Source organism: Podarcis pityusensis (genome assembly GCF_964106645.2).
Source record: "Podarcis pityusensis genome assembly, chromosome: 13".
Classification (NCBI taxonomy): Eukaryota; Metazoa; Chordata; class Lepidosauria; order Squamata; family Lacertidae; genus Podarcis; species Podarcis pityusensis.
In genome coordinates this window covers 2,762,932-2,789,694 of record NC_138038.1, presented here as the reverse complement: position 1 = coordinate 2,789,694, position 26,763 = coordinate 2,762,932, and the positions used below count along the sequence as shown (strand labels likewise).

At 45.3% G+C, this 26,763-nt stretch overlaps 1 protein-coding gene across 3 annotated transcripts in view; it reads left to right on the top strand.

The window, feature by feature from the left end:
• Positions 1 to 26,763, top strand: part of EPB41L4B (erythrocyte membrane protein band 4.1 like 4B) — a 151,483-nt gene that overhangs the window by 76,401 nt on the left and 48,319 nt on the right. For 2 of the 3 annotated variants that reach the window (XM_080976647.1, XM_080976648.1), the window contains exons 16-18: positions 9,447 to 9,637; positions 12,812 to 12,918; positions 20,701 to 20,829. In XM_080976647.1, coding sequence (XP_080832773.1) covers positions 9,447 to 9,637; positions 12,812 to 12,918; positions 20,701 to 20,829 — 427 coding nt within the window. Of the gene's footprint in view, positions 1 to 834; positions 2,311 to 9,446; positions 9,638 to 12,811; positions 12,919 to 20,700; positions 20,830 to 26,763 lie in introns of those variants that run through there. The other variant, XM_080976649.1, reaches the window with a different exon arrangement.

Genomic DNA, 26,763 nt, shown 5'->3' with positions numbered 1-26,763 from the left:
CCAATCTAAAAGTGTTGGTGGAAATGTATTGTGTAGTGAATTATATTTTGTATGTTTTAGTGTTTTGTCTAAATGTGGGGTTTTTTTTGTTATGTCTTAATGTTTTTATAGAATTAAGTAATAAAGACAAAAAGGAGTCCCACATTCAGGTAGCATTTCCACATTACCCATAAGCCCACATAGAGCAGCGCACATGATTTCAGTACATTTTCAGTGTACAACTAACTTGTTTTTACATTAATGTGCAAAAACAGCTCTCAAGTGTTGAAAATTCCTTAGGGCTGTTTCATCATTTTTCTTCATGGAGCACATCTCTGAGATAAACCTGGTGAACAGCTTCTAAGTGGTCTACTTGAGGCAGAATAAACACTCATATGCCACTTTGCAAGTGTCTGTGTCTGCAATTCCATGCATACACATGTAGGGGAAAGCACGGCACATAATCCTCCGGGGGGAAAGTTTTGCGCAGCCTGCATTGCACAGATGGACAGTGTGTTTCTCCCATTCATTGAAGTGGGACTTGGTGAACTTTCTAGAGGAAAGGTGTAATTACACCTCCCTCCCCCCACGGAGAGAATGATCCAAAACATCCAATGGCCCTCCCAGAAACAGGAGAACTCTGCAGCCAAAATCCCATTTCATTTAAACCACTCCATCTGTGGTTTCAGTTCTTCATTCCCCACTTAGGTTTCCCCCCTGCTAATATTTTCCATCCATATAGTCCCCCACTGTTGTCTCATTTTCCATGTATGTGATCAGCTCATTTATTTTGTCATTCATAACTGTCTTTTTCCTTTTTGCTTCTCATTCACCATCACTCTGCATATGCTTCAGGCCACCCTATCAGGATGACAGGCTCTGTTGGAAACAATCCCCAAATGGAGAGGACAGCAATTTGTGGTATATTCAGGACCAGAACCAGAAGAACTTAGTTGGGATCCAGAGCCTGTTGTATCAGGATAAGCTCATGACAACCCTTTGAGAAAGAACCATCTCTCACCGCTTTATGCATCATCTCACATACTCATTGCATTCCAAATAAGTTTTTAAAATTGTGTCATAATCCATAGAGCATAAGGTGTAGTAGACAAAGACTTGCAAGCTGTAGTTCCATTACTTTGGAAAAAGCTAAGAAATATGCCCCAAATTCTGGAATGTTGCAGGTAGTTTATAAAACTGTCATTATTTTTTGACTACTGTAGCCTTTGCATTTTTGTTTTGTTTCATTTACACACAGTTGCAGCTGTTCTGTGGTTTCATTTATGAATAAAATCCAGCAATGATAGTCTTTCGCTTTTTTTCTTTGGAGTTATACTGAAATCAGGAGTCAATATAATTGTAGTTATTAAATATGACTTAATGGCCAGTGATAAAGGGATCCAGATGACCAATAATGAAATGCTTTTAAAAATTCTGTTTATCCCTGAAACAAATAGGTTTTTGCACCAGGTTAACAATTATACAAAAATCACTAGAGTTTATATATATATATATTTATATAGCACATCTGACTCTTTGGATTTTATTGATCAGCTTATAAAGTAATGAACGGGTGTTAAGATGGTGCCTTAATAACTGGTGGTGCTGTCTTTCAGTAGACTTGTGTTCTTAGATGAAAGGAAAACCACCTTAGCCTGGTGATGCTTCTGGTGCTACTTCTTCTCTGTCCCAAATTTATTTGGCCTACGTGTTCAGGAATCCCAGGCTCACACATTCCATTCCAACCACAGTTCCTGTCTGTAGTCATTCATTTTTGCCTTGGGTTGTGTGAGGAGCAGAGAGAGGGTTTATATGAGCACCTAAGACCCAATCCTGAGCTCACCATGCAAGGACATTAGCTGTCTGAATGCATCCCAAGATTTTGGTTCTAAAAGATAGTTTAGACCTATGTATTTTGACATGAGATATGGATAAACAAGTTCAGCTTCTACAGTTGGATATACATTCTTTAGCTACACACTCAGGTTCCTTAAACAAGACAGGCTAAACTTGTGATAGTTTTGGTTTTCTTGAATATGGAGATAACAGTGCCAGCTTTGGTTCACGTGTTGATTTGGCCTTCAAGCTGTGATCTTTTGAAATTGATTGAAATAAGGAATATCTTGCTACTTGGGGGTTATTTTAAAGTGCTAGTGTTGTTCATATGATTTTACAGAATCTAACTTTATAAATGAGGGTAAGTCTACTTCTCCTTCAGAGCAAATACATGATAGTTTAATTTTTTTAATTTAAAGTACGTTTACAAATGCTATTACATTTGTTTTGATCTTTGTATGTGCTGAGTACAAAAAAATAAATATGAATATTTTCTGTTGTCTTTGCATTTTTTATATTCTGGACATGTTTTTAGTCTTCAGACTAGGAAGACTGCATACATCCACAGTGCATTTGTTATACATTTTAGTTTTTAGAAAAAACAGGGTTATTGTTCTAATGGTTACTACATGCACACAAAGTGGCTTGGAAATAGGTTGAGAGATATATTCAGCAAACAGGAAACACAGGTCCAGTCTTCTAAAGAAAACACACACAATTGGGAGTGTCCAATTTAAGATTTTTTCAAGGATTGCCTAGGAACTGTCTTTGTGAAAATGGCATGCAAAAGGCTTCACTCAGGGAAGTGTGCATTTCCTGCAATCCAGTGTTGCTAGCAAATGCCATGCCTGCTGTCATTCCGCCAGAGTGGGGTTAGGGCAAGCTAAGGGAGGAGTAGAGCCGAGCTTGGTTCTCCTGGGCTAGAAACTCTGGTCTAGTTCTCAGATTGTAAACAGTATCTGAGCTTTACCACATTAGACTGCAGTCAGAGGGCTCTGTACAAGCTGAGGAAAACTCCTACACGTGCATCCCAGGGGAAAGGGTTTCAGCCCGGCCTCGTTTGCCCGTTTTCAGTGTGTACACAGGAGTATTCAATCCCACGAGCGTTCAGCTGCAGTCCAAAGGGTACTGCCATCAAGGTTTCTACCTCCGTGAGAAGAACCAGCCCTGGCTCTGAAACTCTTTTGCCAACTGGTAGATTCATTCTCTCTCTCCCACACACACCACTGATAGGAATCATGTTTTATAAGACCTTCTTGAAGCTATAATAGACAAGAGTTTTTTAAATTATTCAGATGTCTGTTTGCTACTTTCCCCTTCAGTGGGTCCCTGTTGAGCCCCTGCTTCACTTCTTTAGCAGACGTGCCTGCTTTGCGTTGCAGAGAGTCCAGAGCCCCATGGAGAGGGAGAGAGCCTCCCAACACGGTTCCTGTCAACAATCCGAGCCACATAATAACAAGAATAATAATTTTATTTTTTATACTCCGTCCATATGGCTGGGTTTCCCCAGCCACTCTGGAATCGGGGTTGTCTTTTCCCCCTGCAGGCTGCTAGCCGTCCTTTTACAGAGTGGTTTTTTTATTGCTAAGGCTGGGTGGGCACAGAGGGAACTAGAAACTTGATTGTACTGGGGAATCATAGAATCATTTTCCCTCTTGCTCCATGGCCAACATGGCAGATAAGGTGTGTAATGCTTCATCGCGCACCTTGTTCATGTTAAAATTTTAAGATTTTTAAGGGCACACAATGCCAGAAACACAGCTTCCAGCACAAATTGATTTTGCATGTATAATACCTGAGATGTATCACAGTTAAGTTTCTGGCATCTCCTTGTAAGGCCCCCGTTTCCCTTCAAAGTGAGTGGAGTCCACCTGTGTGGTTGCTCCTGTGAAGAATGGATGTCCTGAAAGCACGTACTGTGCAGGGATAGCACAAGAAGCTCCCATTCTGCACAACCTCGTTTGGAGGCGTAGTATTGAAAGGGCAGCAAAGCATCATGAATTTAGAACATTTGGGTTTCATAACAGGCGTGAAACGAGCCAATACTATACATCTCTATCACAACATACATTTGAGGTTTTCATGCCTTCATATAAAGACTGAGGATGCGTAGCCTTGCATGGCAGCAAAAAGTAGGTAACATTGTGTTAGAATTTCTTTATCAGTTTGCAGATGAATGTGGCAAAGTTGAACATTGGATGGACTGCATTTTAATTTTGTTCCCATAACTTGGTAGATCCTATTCGTGTTTAAGGTAGTTGATTAAAAAATGCGTAAGTAGAGGGACTGAAATGATTTTTAGCTATTGTTTTTCAGCTATTTCTTTTCAGACTTTGTTTTTCAAACCATGAATTGAGCCATTTGCAAAAGTAATTGCATGTACTGCAATTGTTCTTTCAATCTTCCATACTTTCTAACTCTGATTTATTCACTGCTATCACACTTCCTTGTGTAAGAGATCAAAGTTTCCAGCTGCATATCTATTATACCTAATGACCATTCCAATCATAATGTGTTATCACTTTAGTTACCACAGAAAAGAACGCAAAAGCTGAGAACCGTTTTTGAAGAAATTTACAAATAGTAATGGAGCAGAATCTGTAAATATAATAGACCTCATCTATAAAATTATTATATTGTATAAACCTTCCTTACATAATTTACTAGCAGCCTTGTACCTGGAACCACTCAGGATTCTAAGAAACCAAAAATCAGTGCAGTTTTGAAAGGTTCAGTTCACCATCTTGATTCAAAACGGCACCCAATTCTATCCAAACTGTCTTGCCCTCTTCTGGATGAAGAACTCATATTCAGATCACAGTTCCTGCCAAAAACTTGAACACGCAAATCAGTATGGTACATAAGCAAGGCAAGAGGTTAACGCAGCAGGCTAAGATGTTCCTTCAATGGTTGGCACACCTAGGATCCCTGCTGTTAAGGACAGGGGTGGGCATGGCTTTAGCATGGTAAGCAGGGCATGGCTTTGGACGGGGGAACACCATCTGGTGGGCTGGACCTGAGCCTTGTGTTCACAGCAGCGCTGGCATCTCTCTGTGACAAGAGGAGACAGCTCTGGCTTGGCGTCAGGTTTGGCACCTGGTGCCTCCTGTAGGCAAGGCTGGCCAGTAGGAATGGAAGGGAGTGGCTACTCCAGCAGTGCAGAAGCCAGTTCCGAGGAAGCTGGTTTGGGCTGGCTAGATGACAGCCCCGTGACTGGGATTTGGTTCTCCCACCGCAACATCTCCCCCATAGAAAGTCTAGCTAGTGGGGTCTGGATGAAACCAGTCTCCCAACCCCTGGGATTGTTGGCCTCTAGCTCTTTGAGCCCCGAACAACTTCAGCCGGATCCAAACAGCCCCTCCAAGACGTCTCCTTGGAACTTACGGCACAGTGAAAACCTACTCAACCATAGATAGAATATATTCTGTATTCAATACACAATTGAACATTTATTAGTAAAAGTTAGCTACCTACTTTGAGAATCTGGAGAAAAACCTTTATGCAGAGCTTCTTGAAATGAGCAATGAAAAATGGTTATAGAAAGTCTGGAACAGCATAAAAGGTTTACCAACCCACATTTGCTGTTCATCTGCAAGTTTTAAGCAAAACACTCAAACTGCTAAATACCACTCAAAAGTACTCACATCCTCTTTTTTCCTTAGTGGTTGGAATAATAACCTTTTTACCTTGAATATTAGTTTTAAAAAGGTTGAACAGAAATTTAAATAAATAACATAATTAAAAACAGCTGTTTTAATATCCTCCCAAGTCATTATTCAGACATCTTATTAGAGCCTCCATCTCTTTAGTGTGTGGCAGTGAGTTCTGCAGGCTTAGGTTGGATGGTCAAGAAATAGAAGCAAAACAATGGCCAGGAGGCCTGATCTTTATTGTTGCAACAAGACTTCAAACTACAACATGGAAGAAGCAGAGAGAAGCCCCAAACGATGGGTGCTCCTCTTTTTTAAAGGTTTCCCTAGATTACCCATAACAACTTGTTAGAAAAGTCATATATATGTCATAAGCCTGTCATAAAATAGGAGTGGCATCCAGGCTGAAAACTGATGCCATGTCAGTCAGAAATACCCAACATTCCTGTTACAGTGGTACCTTGCGTTACGAACTTGATTCGTTCCGGAGGTCCGTTCTTAACCTGAAACTGTTCTTAACCTGAGGCGCGCTTTTGCTAATGGGGCCTCCCGCTGCCAGTGTGCTGCTGCCACACAATTCCCGTTCTCACCCTGGGGAAAAGTTCTTAACCCGAGGTACTACTTCTGGGTTATTGGAGTTTGTAACCCGAAGTGTTTGTAACCCAAAGCGTTTGTAACCCGAGGTACCACTGTACTTGTTAAGACAAAGGAAAATATTCACGATCTCCTACTCCCCATGTCAAGTCAAATAACCCCCTTTGTCTCGACCAGTACTCCAATACACTGAGGCTGAGTGGGCATTGTTTCTGAATGGTTTTGAGTCTGGCTCTCCAGAGACAGGATGCTGAGACTTCTCGCCTATGCAGTGTGGTTGTTGAGTATGTGACCACACACTTCAGGGATTATGGCCGACTTAGGCCTCATCTTCAGCCCCTCCTCTGATAGCCATCTTTCCCCTTAGTAAAACAACGTTGGAATGATGAAAATCCACCATAGGAGGGATTTTATATGAATTTCTAAAGATTCCTACTAAAAAGAGACTAAAATTCAGACTGGATACTGAATAGCAAAGTTCGTCCGCACTTTCCCTGACGCTCCAAGGTTCCTCTGCAAACCTCAGCTGGACTTGCCTGGACAGCTGCAGTACCTGCGTAGTCCTTGTTAGGGGGCGCTGTTTCATAACCTTTCTACTACTGTGCCTCTGATTGGGTGAGGAACCAGGTAGCTGTCAGAATTAATAGCTGCTGGTTGGTCAATTATTTTGTGAATGAAGAGAGAAACAATGGGCGTGAAGAGAGAAACAAAAACAAAGAACTGTTGGAGTTATTTCTCTGGTTACAAGTGGAAAGTGGGAAAGGACAGAGAAACAAGTGTGTATCATCTACAAATTGGTGATACTGCCCTCCTGCCCATTAAAAAAACAAAGAGCTCTCATAAACAGAGCAGTGCACAAATTGCCCCTCCATTCAGAGGATGAGTTAATTTCTTCAGCGGGAAGAGAGATTCTCCAGCAGTTTTTCCTTGGTGGGATTCACCATTAGAGGCAAAGCAACACAGCTTCTTCTTCCCCTCCTCCCCTTAAAATTTCCCTGTCTCTACAAGAAAGAAGAACAGCAACTGTATGGCCGCATCTTGGCTCCCATTTTGCAACCCCCACAAAGTCGCAGGTATTTCTAGGAAATTTGGGGAGAGTGGCTTCCCTTTTCTAGTGGTGGGGGTGAAAAAAATCATCTATTTGCTCAGGAAAACACCTTACAAAAAAGCTCATCTCTACTCTCGGGCTTCATGTCAAAAGACATGGGAGGCAGAATGGGAAGCTTGCAGCATCCCATGGGAAAGAACTGGCACCACCTTTTGACACCTACCTGAAAAGAGTGACTACTGTTGATAGAATGTCTCCCACAAGGCACTTCAGAAGGGTACAGTGGTTGCTGGTATGAGATGCCTGAGTAATATTCAGGACGATGTACATTTCTCCCTTGCTCTCTCCTGAGCAAAGTCATTGCCCACAACTAAAGCAAAGCTAAAGTGACGTGGGTGACACTGTGGTCTAAACCACTGAGCCTCTTGGGCTTGCCGATCGGAAGGTCGGCGGTTCGAATCCCCTTGACGTGGCGAGCTCCTGTTGCTCAGTCCCTCCTCCTGCCAACCTAGCAGTTCGAAAGCATGTCAAAGTGCAAGTAGATAAACAGGTACCGCTGTGGCGGGAAGGTAGACAGTGTTTCTGTGCGCTGCTCTGGTTTCGCCAGAAGCAGCTTAGTCATGCTGGGCACGTGAACCGGAAAAACTGCGGACAAACATCAGCTTCCTTGGCCAGTAAAGCGAGATGAGCGCCGCAACCCCAGAGTTGTTCGCGATTGGACTTAACTGTCAGGGGTCCTTTACCTTTAAGGCAAAGCTAGGTCTGAAATCAGACCGAAATGAGCTTAAATAAGTATGTACTCTGCTCAGAGGTGTAGCATGGGGGGGGGGGTCCTGGGCCAATTGCCCTGAGCACAAAATTTTTAGGGGTCCGCCTCTGCAGCTGCTGCCCTGACCGGAAGTACTCCACACCCTGCCTGCCTGCCTGACCGGAGTGGCACACTGAGCAGTAGTTGGGAGAGGACAGGCCCTGGCATCCCTTGGCTGCACAGCGTCCCCAGCTGGCAGGAGAGGCAGGCGGGTGGCGAGACTTGCAGCAGTGGAGCTGCTCCAGCTGAGGAGGTGTGCACATATGTCTCGCTGCTGCTCGGCAGCTCCATCTGGCCACAAGGAAGCGCTGCTTAGAGGGCGCCATGCTTTCCTTGCCTAGGTGCTGGCTACCCACGCTACCCCACTGACTGCTCCCTCCTATGTTATGGTGGCTCGTTTTGAGTTCTGGGTTGGGAACAGCTTTTCCTTTGGTGCATCCCACAGAACAGCTGTAACTGTGGACAGCTCCAGGCGAGTCACACAGCTCCTTCGTCTCTCATTTTTGCCAGTGATTTTGACTGAGCCACCTTAACAGGAGATTGTGTGACTGGCATAACCAAAGCCTCTGTGGATAAGAATGAGTCAGGGGTATCATCAGTGGTGCTGGGCCTCCAACCTTTGCTCTCCCCCCCCCCCCCAAATATTGAGCTTTTAAACTATCCTGTTCAGTTTAAAACCTAAGTGGGTCTCACACAGTTTAATATAAAATGTTAGGGGAGTAATCAGCCCACAGTAACTAAAGATATGTACTCAAGAGAACTAATATCAAATAAACCCATGAATCCAAAATCTCGCACTGGGGGTTCACCAGAACAAACAACTGCAATCTACTGAGATTCCCACACATAGAAAATTACCATGCTAGAACCCGTCTTCTGAGAATACTAGCTTGCAGGGATTTGTTTTATTTTTTGCATGGAGGTACATTAAGTCATTGGACCACCATTTGCGCTCTGAAGGGGTGCAGACTACACAAATGTCCATCATCTCTGTAAGGACGAGACTTGAAGCTACTAGGGTGGCCAACTCCCAAGAGACTGCGATCCACTCACAGAGTTAAAAACTGGTAGTGATCTACCCCCTTTTTAGGGGTTCAGGTAAAAGTGGTTGAGCTTTTTTAGGGAGGAGGAAAGCCCTGTTTTGGGGGGCTGCAGGGCAAAGATGTTTAGCTTTTTTAGGGGGGCCAAAGTTGTTGAGCATCTTTGGGGGGAGCCAGTGATCTACCACAGATGTCCAGTGATCTACCGGTAGATCATGATCTACCTGCTGGACATGTCTGGAAGTAAGTGAGATTTAGAGCCAGTAAGGCGCACATCTCCCAGGGTGTTTTTTTATTATTATAGAGGTCTATATACATCCATTTGGGGATGTGATGCCACATTTCAGCGGTTACTAATTTAAGTGCTGGACAAAGTGAACTCAGAGAAAGTGCAGGATATGAATGCAGTACATATGCAGGCTTGTTTTTTCATCTCAAATATAGTTATCACTTTTTAATTCTCTCATTGGACCCACACTTGTGTTTCACAGCTACGCTTTGAACAGCGCAGAGCTTCACCCATTTAATATCGAGGAAAATGGTGGAACACCATTGACTACAAAAATGCCTGGAAGACCCCACCACCACCACCACCTCCACCACCACCACCACCACTCCAGCTATGGGGCACTTGCTCCTCCTGACAACAAGGACAGCGTGGCTGGCAGGCAAAGCCCAAACAGTAAGTCTGTTAAACTACCTCCGTCTCGGCATTATGACGGGATGCAATGGAAGGCTGAACTTTCTAACCTGAGATTGCAGTGAGACAAGCAGGAAGGGACATTAAGCACAAAAAGCTGGTGGGCAGTGGCGTAGCGTGGGGGGTGCCAGGGGGGCCGGCCGCACCGGGCGCAACATGGGCGGGGGGCGCGCTCGCACTAGCAGCTCTCTGCCCCTACTAAAATCCACGGGTTAGGGAGCCCGCGCTCGCTCGGCTTGGCGAGGAGGTCGCGGAAGGGGGAGAGCGAAGCCTTCTGCCGCGGGCAAAAAAAGGAGAGGAAGCCGGGTGGGTGGGCGGGCGGGCGGGCTGGCTGGCGGGGGTCTGGCTGCGCCTGCTGCTGCCGGTGCAGGGCAAGGCAAGCAGAGCGAGGAGGAGAGAGAGGGGAAGGGGGGGGAAGCAGCTAGGAAACGCTGTGGTGTGGAGGAGGAATCAATTAAGGAGAGAAAGCGAAAAGCCTTGGAGAAAGGGAAAAAAGGAAAGAAAAGAGGCAGCTCCAGGAGAGCGCGGGGGAAAGAGAAGCCTCGCTGCTGCTGCTGCTTGGGAGAGTAAATTACTGTACTTGCCTTGCCCCGGGTTAGGGGGCGCAAATTATTTGCCTTGCCCCGGGTTAGGGGGCGCAAATTACTTGCCTTGCCCCGGGTGCTGATAACCCACGCTACGCCGCTGCTGGTGGGGCTTGTACCTTTGGTCACAGACATCGTAAGAAGATCATTTTGTTCTACTCAGACTGCTAATACCATTTTGTATATTTTACATAGCAAATTTGTCTGTACTGGAAATACATTTGTGAGGGAAGCTATACATTAACTAGTTTGGATTTCACTGAAGCTTTGCACAGGACCTTGCCTTTAAAGAAAGCAGATCTTATGAAAATGTGGGTTGCAGTAAAATCTGGCTGCTTCTGTTAGCGCGTAGCCCCCATGAAGAAGTGTATAAAAGCTTCTCCAGAGCCAAGTAACACTCCTAAATGACTCATTGGTACCCCTCAAAAATTTTCAGTGCACGTTTTCTTCTTAATGGATCTGGAAAAAGGTTTTTGAAATGTGGGAACTGTCACTCCAGATTGATTTGATTGACTGAATCAGTCAAAGGGGTGGGCTAATGGGAGGGTTAGAGCTCGATTCATATTTACTGGCTCAAGATCCTGGCTTTACAGTGTTCTGTTGTAAAAACGTTAGTACCCATCACATTAGCCTGTCATAATAGCCTAGGCCACTACCTTATTATTTGTAGCAATACAGACTGGAACTGTACACAGAGTTCCAAATGCTTGGGGTTCTGCTCACAAATTGTGAGAACAGAGGACTGGACTAGATGGGCCTTTGCCCTGGTCCATCAAGGCTCTTCAGAAGTTCTTGTGCAACCTCAACATAGATTGAAGGCATTGTGATACTTGCCCTTTTATTTGCACTTTACTTCCAATCTCTTTCTGAATACCTCCTCAATTTAATATATTCTTAATGGACACTGTCATTTTCAAAATACATTGGATAGGCATAGTTACAGGTAGGTAGCTGTGTTGGTCTGCCATAGTCGAAACAAAATAAAAAAATTCATTCCAGTAGCACCTTAGAGACTAAGTAAGTTGGTTATTGGTATGAGCTTTCTTGTGCATCACATACATGCACACGAAAGCTCATACCAATAACCAACTTAGTTGGTCTCTAAGGTGTTACTGAAAGGAATTTTTTTATATTGGATAGGCATGTGGCCTACAGTATGCTTATTCAGATTTTTTAAAATCTAGAAATATGGAAAACCTGGATATTCCACAAAAACTTTAAAAATGGGAGTAAACCATGAGGTTGGGGGGGGGGATATGTTTTTTTTTTTGTTTTCTTCATTTTCAGGCTATTACTGAATTGCAGTTAAATCCCTGAAGGCAAAATTTAAAGTGCAATGTTTTCATATGGATATGAAGTCGTTCTTGGTATGCTTAGATGCTTATTTGGCTGCTTTAAAGGATTTACTATATGGATAGAGTTTTTGTAGGGTTCATGAGTTCTCTGCATTTTATTTTTCATCTATTGTAAATTAAATTGTATGTTAATACAAGTTTTCTAAAAATTAAAGACGTTGGAATGGTTGCAATTTCAATGTGACTGCACAAAAGTGTTTCAGGGAGGAAGCATTCGTTGCCTAGTCTACTCCAGCATTGGACCTGGGTGTCAAATTAACAACAGGGGGAGGGGAGAATGGGGGACAAACTGAAACTTCCATGGTGCTGTTTATAGGGATTACGTCAGGGGTGGCAACCTTTTTCAGCTGTGGGCCGGCCCACCGTCCCTCAGACCATGTGGTGGGCCGGAATTTATTGGGGGGGGGGGGGGAAATGAAAGAATTCCTATGCCCCACAAATAACCCAGAGATGCATTTTAAATAAAAGCACACATTCTACTCATGTAGATACACGCTGATTCCCGGAGCGTCCGCAGGCCGGATTGAGAAGGCGATTGGGCCGCATCCGGCCCACAGGCCTTAGTTTGCCTACCCGTGGATTACGTCATATCTCGCAAGAGGCTTACTTTAAGGGCAGCCTGCCATGAGGCAGAGTTAAGCAACTGCCTTGGGTGGCAGAATCCCGTGGGGTGGTGTGTCCCACCCATCCCTATTGCTGGGTTTGTGTGGTAGCAGTGGTGAGATCTTGCACAAGTTCCATGAGATCTTTCTGGAAACCTCTGCAGTAGCAGAACCCCAGGAAGTGAGGGGCCTTTCTGTTTTGCCCATTGCTCCAAAGTGGTGCTGGGCAGGGTGGGCATTGTTTAGTACAAAACACCTGAACTAGCCCACTGTGCTTTAAGAATTAAACAGTAAAACTTATTCAACTCTGTAATGTAGATTTGCCCAGAAAGAGGGCGATCCTAGTTACAGTACCATTGTCTGGGTCCTAGTACCACTGACTGCCGCAGACCCCAGGACCAGGAGATGAATCCTCTGGTTATATTCACCAGTCCCAGGAACAGCAATAATGCCCCTGGCTAGGTTGGCAACAGATGCAGCTCTGAAAGGGAACAAGAGCTGAACTTTAGAAACCATCTACCAAAAGAAGACATGGAAATCTGTATAGTGGTTTTCCTTGCAGGATTTTTGTACTTTGCTTTCAGGCTGTTTTCTTTCCTCATTTTGGACATCCAGGAGTATCCCGGCATTATGAGGATGCTTCTCCCCGTTTAAAGAAGATGGAGGTGGAGACTGCGAAAGTAGTAGGGCCTTGGTCAGCTCTGCACATCAGCACGAACAAGGTACATTTCAGGAAGATATGCCTGGGAACTCTTTGCTTAGCAAAATGACAGTGATTTGAATGCACAGGGTGTCAAAGGATGGACTAGAGGTAGAGACCAGGGGATGGATTTGTAACGCTTCCTTGTGCACATGTGCGCACTGCATATAACCCTGGGCACCTTTACCCCTCACTGAAATGTCACTCCCAAGTTTAGCACTATATTCCCCACCCCAGGGAAGAAATTGCAGCCATTAATTTATGTGGGAGGAAGCAAAAAGGTTTATTCAATAATATCCAAATAGGAAGCTAGCCCCTCCCCCCCAGTGAACGTAAGCTGCATACGCACCACACATTTAGAACACATTGTATTCCGCAAAGAAGCCTGGGAATTGTTTACTCCTCTCAGAGCTACAATTTCCAGCACCCTTAACAAACTTAATATTCAGTTCATCTTATTTACAATCCGTAGTCTAAGTTCATTTTGTTTTGATTTTATGCTTTATTGGTTGTATCATTGAAAAACAAACAAACTACAGTTCCCAGGAATCTGTGTGTGTTAAATGTATTTTACAGTAAATGTGTGGTGTGAACACAGCCCTGGTCCCTGGCAGATTTGCTTAATCTCAGGTGCATTCCAGATTTCAAGGCATTTGCTTTATCCTATGGAATTCAATGGGAACCTTTGAGATCTGAGCCTGCCCATCTCTCTTGTGACCAGGACTCTTTTTCAGACAGAGCTCACCAGAGCTCAGCTCTGGCCCCTCTCAGGGGGGTGCCATTGCCATTCAAAGAAAGTAAGGGAGATGTTTGTGGTGAACTCCGGCACCTCTTTTTATAGAAAAATAGTGCTGCTTGTGATAAAGAGAGATAATAATTGGAATTGGCTGTAATTATATGCATATAAGAGGCAACACCCAGTATTATCAAAAACACAATTGAAGAGGGGTGAAGTCTCTTGGGAAGCTGTTATGGGGTCTCTATGTTTGGAAGAATGTGATAGGCATTTCCTATCTGTATAGATTAGCTAGATGGGCACCAGTGGGAATCTGTTAGGAGAAGTGCAACCAGCCCTGGGAGGGCACTGAAGGCACCATAGAGGTGGCAGCTGCTGCTGCTTTAAAAAAAAGAAAGGCAGCAAGGAGCAGAAAAATTAACAATTTTTTCTTGCACTACCAGAAACACTGAAGAGGTGTAAAAGGAGAGCCCTCACTCCCCAATTGGCAGCTGGAGCTGTCAGTCAGGCACACAGTTAGCTTCCCTGCTCCTCTGTCTGTCCCTAAGTCTCTGTGTGGCATTTCCTGTTTATGGAGAGCTTGGGAAACTTACAGAAATGCTTCCCAGTAAGGAAAAAACACCTTAGAAGCCCTCTACTCCCTCGGTTGCAATGCTTCAGAGCTAGGGTTGCCATACATCTGGGAAATCCTGGACATGTCCTCTTTTTGGGGGGGGGGGCCAACAAGTCCATCCGGGGGGATTTTTACATCTTAAAGGAAATGTCCAGGTTTGGGGGTTTTAGATTTGTATTTATTTATTTATGGCTTGGGCTAGACGGTTTGGGTTGGGGCTGCTCCGCATGCCCTGGCCACTGCCAGCCTGAGCCAAGGAAAGAGGGATGTGGGCGCAGTGGCAGCAGCCTGTATGCCCGTGTGCCTCTTTCCCTGGCTTGGGCTGTCCTCTTTTTTGCTCTTCAAGGTCTGGCAACCCAATTCAGAGCCATCCTGCCACCTTGGGTTCCAAGGTGAATCCACATCCCTGATTTGTAATCCTCCACACTCTGGAACTGAAGTTAATATTTGTTTTGTATTTCACATAATTAATCATTTTCCAGTTTTAAGAATTGCTCTTTTAAAACCACTTTTGATTCTATAATTCAATTCAAATCAAATAGCAGCTCCCTTGTTTGGAGTCTTAGAATCATAGAATCATAGAATCATAGAGTTGGAAGAGACCACAAGGGCCATCGAATCCAACCCCCTGCCAAGCAGGAAACACCATCAGAGCACTCCTGACATATGGTTGTCAAGCCTCTGCTTAAAGACCTCCAAAGAAGGAGACTCCACCACACTCCTTGGCAGCAAATTCCACTGTCGAACAGCTCTTACTGTCAGGAAGTTCTTCCTAATGTTTAGGTGGAATCTTCTTTCTTGTAGTTTGGATCCATTGCTCCGTGTCCGCTTCTCTGGAGCAGCAGAAAACAAGCTTTCTCCCTCCTCTATGTGACATCCTTTTATATATTTGAACATGGCTATCATATCACCCCTTAACCTCCTCTTCTCCAGGCTAAACATGCCCGGCTCCCTTAGCCGTTCCTCATAAGGCATCGTTTCCAGGCCTTTGACCTTTTGGTTGCCCTCCTCTGGACACGTTCCAGTTTGTCAGTGTCCTTCTTGAACTGTGGTGCCCAGAACTGGACACAGTACTCCAGGTGAGGTCTGACCAGAGCAGAATACTTCCCTTGATCTAGATGCTATACTCCTATTGATGCAGCCCAGAATTGCATTGGCTTTTTTAGCTGCCGCGTCACACTGTTGGCTCATGTCAAGTTTGTGGTCAACCAAACCTCTCCCCCTGAAATGAGATGATGTGCTTATAGACTTAAATGCATGTTTTAAGAATAAAGTACAATGCTGGCTTCTGTAACAGGTTCCACACACACACACACACACACCCCCCTACCAGTCCTGCTCAAGTTATTTCTCCTCGCTACAGCTGGTCTCATCTTGTGGGAATGAAGAAATATTCAGAAGAACTCTCTGTCAAGCACAGCCATCTTAAGGCTCTTGATTAAATGCCACTGTCTCCCTTGGGCTGCAGTTCACATCAGGGTGTTGACAGCCTCTGAGAAAATGAAGCACCACAAGTGATATTAAAGAAGCCTGTTACTCTTCTTGACACCACAGAGATAATATTTAATCTCCAAGGTGAAGAGAAATATCCCAAACAGGAATACAAGTATCTTTTCCCTTAGTTCTTCATCCCCTCTATCTTCAGGTATGAATATTACTGGTGGCAATCTGAGAAGAGGTGTAGAAAACCCTCTTCCAGCGGAGCTTGGTACCAGATTCCACATAGTCCAGGCTCCAGTCCCCATTTAATCATTCCTGCATTTCCCCTTTCTGGCTCTAACAGCATCCAATTGCAAGGATGTTGCTGAACTCTTCTTAACCGCAATGACTTAGTTTATGTCTTTATTATTCTTGGTACTTTTTCTGGGGGGCGCAGGTGTACGCATACCCCTAAACATTTTGTGAATCTGAGTTTGGCCTCATTGAGGGGCAGTATTTCAATATGAGTAGGGAAATGTGAGTACCCCTAAACATTTTTTTAGGAAAAATGCGCTGGGCATTCTAGAATGTATCCAGAACTCATGCTGTGTGGGGCTTTAAAATAGGTCAAGGGGGACTTTGACTCAGTCTAAAACAGATATATTTCATAGAATCATAGAACAGTAGAGTTGGAAGGGACCACCAGGGTCATCTAGCCCAACCCTTTGCCATGCAGGAATCTTTTGCCCAGCATGAGGCTCAAACCCACAAGCCTGAGATTAAGAGTCCCCTGTTCTACCCACTGAACTATCAGTGCCAGCCCTGCCATTAGACAGAAAGGGAGGAGTGACTGGCTGCTTCAGGTGGCAAATGCTGGGTGAGGACTGTGCCCAAGCCTCCTGAACACAAATTTCTCTTGGAGAATAGATCTGCTACCCTGTTGCTCTTTATAAAGGTGACAAAACGCACCTCTGCACGCACAGAGGTGGTGGAGGCCTGTTTTCAGGGTGCTATAGCAACTCTACTGCTGAATAATGACTGGGATCCAAATCATTGACCTCATGGTTATTTTGCATTAATAATAATAAATTAGATTTCAAGATGAGATAAACCAAAATAAAAACACGCACAGTAATATTATTCTGATGGTTCTTCTCTATCAAATAGTTTTCATTAATGATCATGAGAGATAAGGTGTGAAGAGGTGACTTAGTCAGAACCATATAAACTGAGTTCGTAGCCTTCGAACAGACATAGGCAGACTCCAGCCCTCCAGATGTTTGGAACTACAATTCCCATCATCCCTAGCTAACAGGACCAGTGGTCAGGGATGATGGCAATTGTAGTCCCAAACATCTGGAGGGCTGGAGTTTGCCTATGCCTGCCTTAGAAGCATGACTAATCTGAAGCAATGCTATGGGTCTACAGCAAAGGGCATCTCCCTTCACCATGAAAAACAAGGACCAAAGCCTTTGATGGGACATATAATGCAAATAAGCTAGGCAAAACAGCCCATGGCTTGCTTTGAACGTTTTGACTGTGCCAAAAGGAATCATTGCCCCTTCAGCATTTCTCAACACCTCTTGTGAAAATTATCACTTATTTATTCAAATTGCCCTCATCTGCCTTCAGTGATATCATCCTTCATGAAGCGATATTTGGTTGGCGGTGTTGACTCACATGATTTTATCTATTGATATCTGGTGACAGTGTCACGTTAGACATGGTGCTGTGATGACCTTATTGCTTTTGGATCCCTTTTGGGGGAAGGAGTACCAATGTGACAAAATTCAGGAAGGAAGAGCCAGCTGTTCTATCTTAAGGAAGGGACTGTGGCGGTAGGTAGAGAATTGGAATAGGGACAGTTAGACGGTCCAAAGGCAAGGGCTGAGGCAGAGTGGAGTATTGGTGCAGTCATAGTTAGAAAGAGCAGTTGAGGAGAAAATCTGTGTTGAGCAACAGAGAGGAACATGTGCCCCACTATGTTGTTAGATTCCAACTCCCATTAGCCCCAGCCAGCATGGCCAATGGTTAGGGATGGGGTGGGGACTGCCACAGAGCAGGGACAGAACCATCTCCAAGAAGCGGAGTCATCAGATTCATCTTTGAGGAGTCGGGACATAATCGTACCTGACTCAGAAAAATTATCATGCCACTCTGGAAAAACTCATACTTGTCAGATTATCAAAAAAAGAAGATACAGCAACAATGTATGTTGCTAAGTAGTACAGCAGAGTGAAATATTATCTGTGGTTTGGGGAATTCACAATGTAGATGGTGAATGCAATAGTATATTTATTCCTGGATGAGTCCCTGTAAGCAAGAGTCCAGCACATTTGTTCCCCCCACATTACTTCAGTATTTTGAGGTTACATAAATTGGTTTATCCCTAATTGAACATGGAGCTGCTATGGGATGTTTTATGATATTTGAAGGTAACCGGTTTTCTCTAAAGGCTGGATGCAACATTGACCCTCAGGACTAACTGAAATATTCTTCAAATATCTCTTTTTACCCTTGCCTTCCCTGTGTGCTGTCAGGTGCTCTTCCTGCCCCCTCTCTCCACTGTGGTTTCCCTTTCCCTTACAAAATGTAGATGGTAAATTACTGGGGGGAAATCTAGCTTCATTTTCTTTTCTTTCTTTTTGCTTACATTACTGTACATTTCCATGCTACGTGATGGTGCTATAAAAATAAACAAGTTTTCAGTCATCTTCAGATTAGTAACAGCTCCTCCTCTGTGATAAATGTTTCCTTGAGGTAAAGGTGCACATAATTAAATTCTGGGGCAAGTGACAACATGAGCCATCACAGATTAATTATCATAGCTATAACTTTCATATTGCCCAATGTCAACTCAGACAAAATATATTAGTAGAGGCAGTTCACACAGTTGAGAGTCAAACAAAGTACATGATGCATAAACTAGTTCTTTGACTGCATCTGTGCACATTCACCAGAACTTTCATATTAACAAGCCATTTTTAAAGTTATCAGTCCACAACACTGGAAAAAGGCATGTTGTTAGCTGATTGATAATGCAATCCTATATGCATCTATTAGGAAATTAAATCCATTGAATTCAATGGGTTTACTCCCAGGTAAAGGAGTACTGGATTGTAGCCTAACATCATACCCAATGTAAAGCTGTATCTATCACTAAAAAACTGTGTTGTTCGCCAGGTCTTTCCTCCTTCAGGCAAAGATTGGTGTTCATATGGACACTAAGGCTACAACATTGTACAGATGGTGGCAGCTGTTCAGCCTCACCCAAGTCAGCAGATTAAGTTTCTTAAGACATTTTAGTGGGCAGTAGTATCCTGCTTGCAGATCAATATGTCTGATAGAAAATTTGCTTGCAAGAGCAGGATAATGGAAAAATTGATTAATTAAAAGGATAGGCCTTCCTCTCGACATTTTCTCCACTGACTAAATATTATGATCTACCTTACATAGATGGTGGACCTAGCAAAACCAATTAGAAACTAGGGTATGTGCTCAGTTTTTAAGCATTCAGTGTAATTTCTCTCTGCACAGCATCCTCCAGTGCACACACTGAAAAGTGTAATAGCAAGTGTGCTAATATACTCCATTGCTAATCACTCACAGGGATGGAGCTCAACCACCTCTGTCAGCTCAGAAAGGGAGGTTGTTGGGCAGTAAGTTATGGGGTACACCAACAGAATTCTCCACCTGTCCCTATTATTATTACCACCATTATTATATATTTATACCTCCCTTTTTCCCTGACAGGGACTCAAGGCGGCTTACAGATAAAATGAGAACAGCTAAAACATATAAAAGAAATCATAAAAAAAATTAAAAGTCCCCCGCATTGAATGCACCCAAAAGCCTTTTGGAAGAAGGCTTTCACCTGCTAGCAGATGGACAACAAGATGGCCAGTCTAGCTTCTCTAGGGAGGGAGTTTCAAGGTTGCCTGGGAGGATGGCAGGACCTAAGCTGTGTAGGGCTTTATAGGTCGTAGCCAGCACTTTGGATTGTGCCCAGAAACAGACCAGTAGCCAGTGGAGTTGTGGTAGCAAGGGAGTTGTCTGCTCCCTATAACCAGCCCCAGTCAACAATCTGGCTGCAGCTCCTTGGGGCAGCTGAAGTTTCCGAGCACTTTTCAAAGGCAGCCCCACATAGAACATGTTACAGTAATCCACAAGAAAACTATGTAGAAATAGGGATCCAGGTGCTGATTTGATGTGTGGTTGGGTAAGGAAGACAGAATCCCACTATGTCCTGCGCTGGTGCTGTCCTGAGATCTGATTTGGAAACATCTGGAATTGATTCAATCTCAGTGATGCAATCCGGGTTGGCTTCCTCTTCCAAGATGAAATCATGAATAATTGCAGTTTTATTACAGGCAGACTTGGTATTTAGCAACAGCACTGGTTCACCACATGACCTGAGGGCAACCTGGCAGAACTTCTCAGGTTACTGCGGGAAATGGAGAGAGCTGGAAGCAGGAGGACGCCTTGAGAGTCTCAATTCTCTTCCCCTTAACTGGCCTGGCCAGTTACCTCCACTGTGTCGCCCCCTTTGTGTTATCACCAGAACAAACACACTCCTCTCCTTCCTCCCCATGCCCACCATAAACTTAAACTTTTTCTAAACAAAAAACAGTTTCAGTATTTGTTTCATTTATTCAATTGATACCATCTTTAGTAGATCACTGGTTTTTTAATAAAGAAGTTATTAATAAATCTACACAGGTAACTCACAACTGACGTGCATTTAACTTGTGCATATTCAGCTTTACACAGTTCACAATTTAAAAAGTGGGGGGCAGAAAAAAGTCTTTGGCAATCCCACCCACCATTGAACCCAAAGTGATTTGACTATACACGATTTTGGTTTCACATGCTATCCCTAGAATGTAACCCCTACATAAGTTGAGAGTCGCCTGTATCCTAATTTGTTTAGGACAGCACTGTTTATTTCACATAACAGAGGTTGTAGAGTGAAGAGACATCTCTCTCAGATCAGTATGTTTCCTGCTCAGCCGTGTGTCCTCTTGTGTTGATGACAGGGTGAAGATAGCAAAACTTCAGAGAAGAGCCTTCATCCTCCTCCCGTGTCACCTTCCGCAGTACCTGACCACTTTAAATGCAACATCCTGAAGGCTCAGGTGGAAGCGGCTTTTCGTGTGGGTCCTCAGGTGGGTATGCCATGCCTGCCTCCCCTTTAAATGTTCTCTTGTGGCTTACGCACGTGTGTATCCCTGCTCATGCACTGCACATACAGGCCACACACACACATTCACTGCACATTCAGCACACATACACAGCATACACACTCACTGCATGTGCAAACGTTTACATGTAGTCAAGCACTCAGACATACCTTCTCTCTCACACACACATGTGCAAAGGGGGGGTGGGGCGTGTGCATACACAAAACCAGCATTTCCAACCCTACCCACTCCAGCACTGGTGGAGGTGGGCTGAAGAAACTGCCTTTTACTTTGTGTTGGGAGTTCTTTTACTGTAAAGCAAAGTTGTTTCTTTGGAGGCATTTCCAGCCCATGTGGTTAGCCTATACTTTCTGAAGTCATTTAGTGTCTGGATTTATTTTCTTACCTTGGTCCCCATTGCCTGAATTTCTAGCACAAACAATTCCTGCCCAGACACAGATGCCGAGACCAAAAAGAAGCAATTTGTTAGAAATAGTCAACTGTGCCTAAGGACTTAGTCTACCATAGTTACAAATAATTTGGGATGATGCAATTTTCATGACTGCAGTTGCCTAATAATAGCAACATTTACATTGTTTTTCTTTAATAGCAAGGAAAAGAATAGGTGTGCCTTCAAAGATTTGGTATGTGATTTATTTCATTCTCCCTCTTTCACCTTGGCACAGATTTCAGATGAAAGATAAATCACTTTGGCAAAATATAGGATTAAAACCAATCCAATTATAATAAGGCTGACGCCTATGGGGCAAAGATAGATTTATCCAAAATACCAAGAGAGCTTATATCAGGGAAAGTCCATTTACATATTCTGTGGGGCCACTCTTTTCTGCAAGGTAGAAGTTTATATTGCTTCTCTTCTCCACCCAGGTCCTTTAACTGAATTGGGGGGGGGGTTGCAACTGCAAGATATGAATCGGGGCAGCTTTTGCAGCTCAGTGCACAGCTTGAGATCAGCTGGAGGTTGATGGTGTTCAGCGAAGAAGGAAAAATATGGTCTCCAAGATATGGTCTCTATTGACTTTCCTCAGGCACAGTGTTGCCTATGCTTGTCTCGAAAGGCCTCAATAGTCCCAGATCTCAATCTCCCAGCTGAAAAGCCTGCCGCTTCCACATTATAGGGAAGTTTGTCTTCTTGATAAAAGGCCTAGAGGAAGAGCCAGTGCTTTTTTTTCTGGAGAGACGCAGGGGGACACATACCCCTAAACATTTTGTGAATCTTTGTACTTTTGTCCATTTACTGTATTTATTTTTCCCAATTTGAACTATAAAATGGTGATTTTCTTGAGTCAAAATAAGAGTCCCCCTAAACATTTTTTAAGGAAAAAAAAGCACTGGGAAGAGCTATTTCTGTTCCCCCTCTTTTTCAGAAACTGGTCTTGTAAAACTACACTATAAAGGGTTTTCTTGAACCCTATTAGAGGTGAACTGTGTCAGTTCTCTGCTCCATAATTGTGGGGAGAGTTAGACATTTTCCCTCTCAGAACAGAGAAGGATATGAGCACTTTAGGTGGAGAATGGGATAGTCTTCTAGATGGGAAGTCCCCCCTCCCTCCGCAAAGGCATTAGAATATCAGGATCAGTATTTCTTCTTACAGAATTGACTCTCTCTCCACCAAGGTTAGTGAGGAGCTTCTAGGGTCAACAGAAGAAAAGTCAGCTGGCTTCTCTAAAGTACCACAGCCAAACAAACAAACAAACAAACAAATAAATACGAATTGCTTCATGAGTTTTCATGAGAATGTTTTCCCCCCAGGTGACAGTCCTGTGTTATTTATATTTGAAAGCATTTCTAAGGATAGCAGCAAAGGGCCCCAGTTTGATCTTCTGAATAGCTGTGGTCCAAAATAAATGAATGAATAAACAGAATCTCCATGTATGTATTTATGTGCATATTTATAGGCTTCTCCTGCCCAAAGTCACCCTGTATACAGGCTGTATTCTCGGCAAACAAAATTAATGCAGTAGACTCCTTGAATGCAGACGTGTTTTCTCCCCAAAACGTAGTGGTCAAGATGAAATGAGTGCAGATCTATGGTTGCCATCATTTGTGATGGATCTGCTTATTACATGATAAGCGAGGAGGGAGGCAGAGCACCTTGCTAAAGACTGATATTTAAAACAAGCACAGCAGCAACCGTATGAAAGTTTTGTAATGAATTTGCATGATTGGGGTTTTTCTACGAAATCATTGTTTGATCCTAGTTTATTATATCTGTGTTCAAATGTAATGCAAAACTCCCACTGCAAATAAAGGTGGATGGAATGCAATGGATCTTGCATGAGCCGGAGTTTTGCTGTGGCATGTTTGCTTCCAGCATCCCACCTCAAGGATCCTGGTTCAGAGAATCCACATTCCAGATCTGGATTCAGTATGGCTGCAGCCATGGCGTGTAGGTCTGTAATAACCATGCACATGCTATATGAGTGTAGGAAGAGATTATGTGTGATGGTTTCACTGTTTTAAGTTGTGCACATTGCACAAACAACTGAATGAATTAGGAGCAAAAGAGGAAGAGCAGCAACTCTCTGGTTAAGTTGTGCTGTGCCCTTCCACCGTTGGCGCTGTGTTGTTGCATGCAGTGCTTTGCGTTGCTCAGAATGAATGAATGAATGAATGAATGAAACTTTAGTTGCATCAGCCAACAGCCATAGCAACAAAAGAACATTGCAATATACACAGAACAAAATAAAAAGTCGATTATATAAAACACAGTTGAGGGTCCTGAATCAGCAATCAAATAGTGGACCTTATTCTGATTGCCTCAGCTAGAAACCTTTCAACCTTTGCAGTCATCTGCTCCTCTTGATCTGCCAGGAGAAAAGACACTGTGGCAGTGGTTGGGTGACCCGGAATGGACAACAAAAGAGGTGTGTTATGTAGTGTAGTTTCACCCTGGGCCAACAGGGGGATACTGTATATAGTTTTCACTCAGGTCTGTAGATAGTTTTCACTCAGGTCCGCGGCAGTTATTTTAGGCGGGAACTCTGGGCTGTTGTGGTTACAATGTTGACAGCCGGCTGCCTATAAATACAGGCCGGCTGAGCTGTTCGCAGTCAGTTCTATTCCAGCTTACCATAATAAAGAGCTACTTGAAGAAATCGCTGTGCCGGCTGCTATGTCAACCCACGACTTAACACTGGCGACGAGGATGGGATACGATCCAAGAGAAGCTCCGCAACCACTACGCACCAAAGCCGTCCAAGATTGCTGCCCGCCATGCGTTCTACCACCGGAACCAGGCAGAGGGGGAGTCAATCAACAACTACACCACCGCCCTGCGACAGGCTGCAATGCACTGTGAGTTCCGAGACTTAGACGATGCCCTGATGGATCGAATCGTCTGCGGGGTCCGGGACATCCATCTGCAACGGCGCCTCCTAGCCAAGCCAGACCTCACGCTACAGAAAGCCATTGAGGAGGCTGTGGCCTCAGAAGCTGCTGAACGCTCCGCCCAGGAGATCCGCAAGTCCAGCAGCCCGCGTCTTGCTAGGGCGCCAGTTCCGGTGCATCATGAAGAGGCCAGCAGTGAGGAGGCATCCTCCAGTGAAGACGAGGACGTGCACCAGACAAAGCGGGAGCGCAGGAAGTTCCAACAGAAGTCCAAGGGCCAACCGGAATGTGCTGGCTGCGGAGGCAACCATTCCCGTGCCAAGTGTCGATTCAGAGACGCCATCTGTAGGAAGTGTTCCAGAAGGGGCCACATCGCTAAGGTCTGCCGATCGGCTCCGTCTGACACCCCCCCTTCATCGACTCGCAAGTCCAAGTCTTCACTCCAGTCTGCCAAGGAAAGTTGTTTCGCTCTCACCAACTGCCGCTGCCCGTCTGGAACCACGATTGGCCAAACCGACTCGCCTACGCGACGCAAGCTGAACGTCACGGTGCTCATTGAAGGAGCTCCATGTGACATGGAGATCGACACCGGGTCTGCCCTGTCCATCGTGTCATGGAGCACCATCAAAAGACTGGTACCCAGAGTGTCCAAAAGGCAACTCGACTCTCACCGCGTACACCTGAGAGACTACCAGGGAAACGACATTCCCGTGGTAGGCGTTGGCCGGTTCCGGATCGCCTTCAAGGATTTTTCGGGCCTGCTCCGGTTGGTGGTGGTCGAAGGTCAGCGGCCAAGCCTCCTAGGGCTAGACTGGTTTGATGCCCTCGGCCTGGAAGTCACCGGCATCAACTGCATCTCTAACGCAGAGACTGAGGGTCTGGTCAAAGACTTTGCCGAGGTTTTTGACGGCACCTTGGGCCAATATACAGGTACGCCCATCTCCTTTAGCCTTGATCCACAAGTCGCCCCCATCAAGCTAAAGCCACGCCGGGTTCCCTTTGCTCTCAAGGCTAAGGTGGACGAACAACTGGACAAACTGATCGCCCAAGGAGTTTTGGAGCCGGTTGACCACGCAAAGTGGGAAACCCCCATCGTCACGCCTGTCAAGCCAGATGGGTCGGTGAGAATCTGCGCTGACTACAAGTGCACGATCAACAAGGCACTTCAGCAGCACGCTTATCCGGTTCCTGTTGTCCAACACCTGCTGCATTCCCTGGGTGAGGGTAAGGTCTTCGCTAAGCTGGACCTTGCCCAAGCCTATCAACAACTGCCAGTCGATGATGCCACTGCTGAAGCCCAGACGATCGTCACCCACCGGGGGGCATTCCGTTGCCGCCGGTTGCAGTTCGGGGTGAGTGTGGCTCCTGGCATCTTCCAAAGCCTTATGGAGCGTCTCCTGCAAGGGCTTCCGGGCGTGGTACCATATTTTGATGACGTCTTGGTGTCTGCAGACTCACACCAGCAGCTGTTCGAGCGCCTCCGTGCCGTGCTGACCAGGTTCCAGGAGGCCGGGCTCAAGGTAAAGAGGGACAAGTGCCAGATCGCCGTTCCACAGGTAGAGTTCCTGGGCTATCTTATCGATGCCTCCGGTCTTCATCCAACCACATCCAAGATCCGCGCTATCCAGCAGGCCCCCACCCCAAAGAACAAAACGGAGTTGCAGGCATTCCTGGGGCTGCTGAACTTTTATAACATGTTCCTGCCCCACAAAGCCACAGTGGCTGAGCCTCTTCACCGACTCCTTAGCACTAAGACGCCTTGGGCCTGGGGTCATCGGGAGACGGCGGCCTTCAACGCGGTCAAGGCTCTCCTTTCTTCAGACAGTGTGCTGGTACAGTACAGTGAATCCAGGCCGCTGGTCCTTGCCTGCGACGCCTCACCTTTTGGCATCGGTGCTGTCCTTAGTCACCGTTTTCCAGATGGAAGAGAAGCACCGCTCGCCTACTTTTCCAGGACACTATCTCCGACGGAACGGAATTACAGCCAGCTCGACAAGGAGGCATTGGCACTTGTGGCTGGAGTGAAGAGGTTCCATGAATACCTCTATGGCAGGACTTTTGACCTCATCACTGACCACAAGCCACTCCTGGGCCTCCTCGCCGGTGATCGTCCAACTCCACCGGTCCTCTCACCACGCATGCTGCGATGGACTGTTTTCCTGGCTGCCTACCACTACCGGCTCATCCATCGCCCGGGGAAATCGATGGGCCATGCCGACGCCCTCAGCCGTTGCCCTCTTCCAGCATTTGTGGAAGACCCGGCTCCAGCTTCATCGCTCCTTCTGATTGAGGATCTTCCGGCAGCGCCTGTATCGGCTGCCACTGTGGCCTCCGCATCTGCCCAGGATCGCACCATCAGCCGGGTGCTCAACTGGGTGTGGAGGGGGTGGCCACAAGGGCCTTTTGCATCGGACTTCCAGCCCTTCGCAACCAGACAACATGAACTCTCAGCTCATCGCGGCTGCCTGCTGTGGGGAGACCGCGTCGTGATTCCCCAGGGACTCCGTCAGCGCGTCCTGGAGGCTCTGCACGTTGGCCACCCGGGAATTGTCAAAATGAAGGCGTTG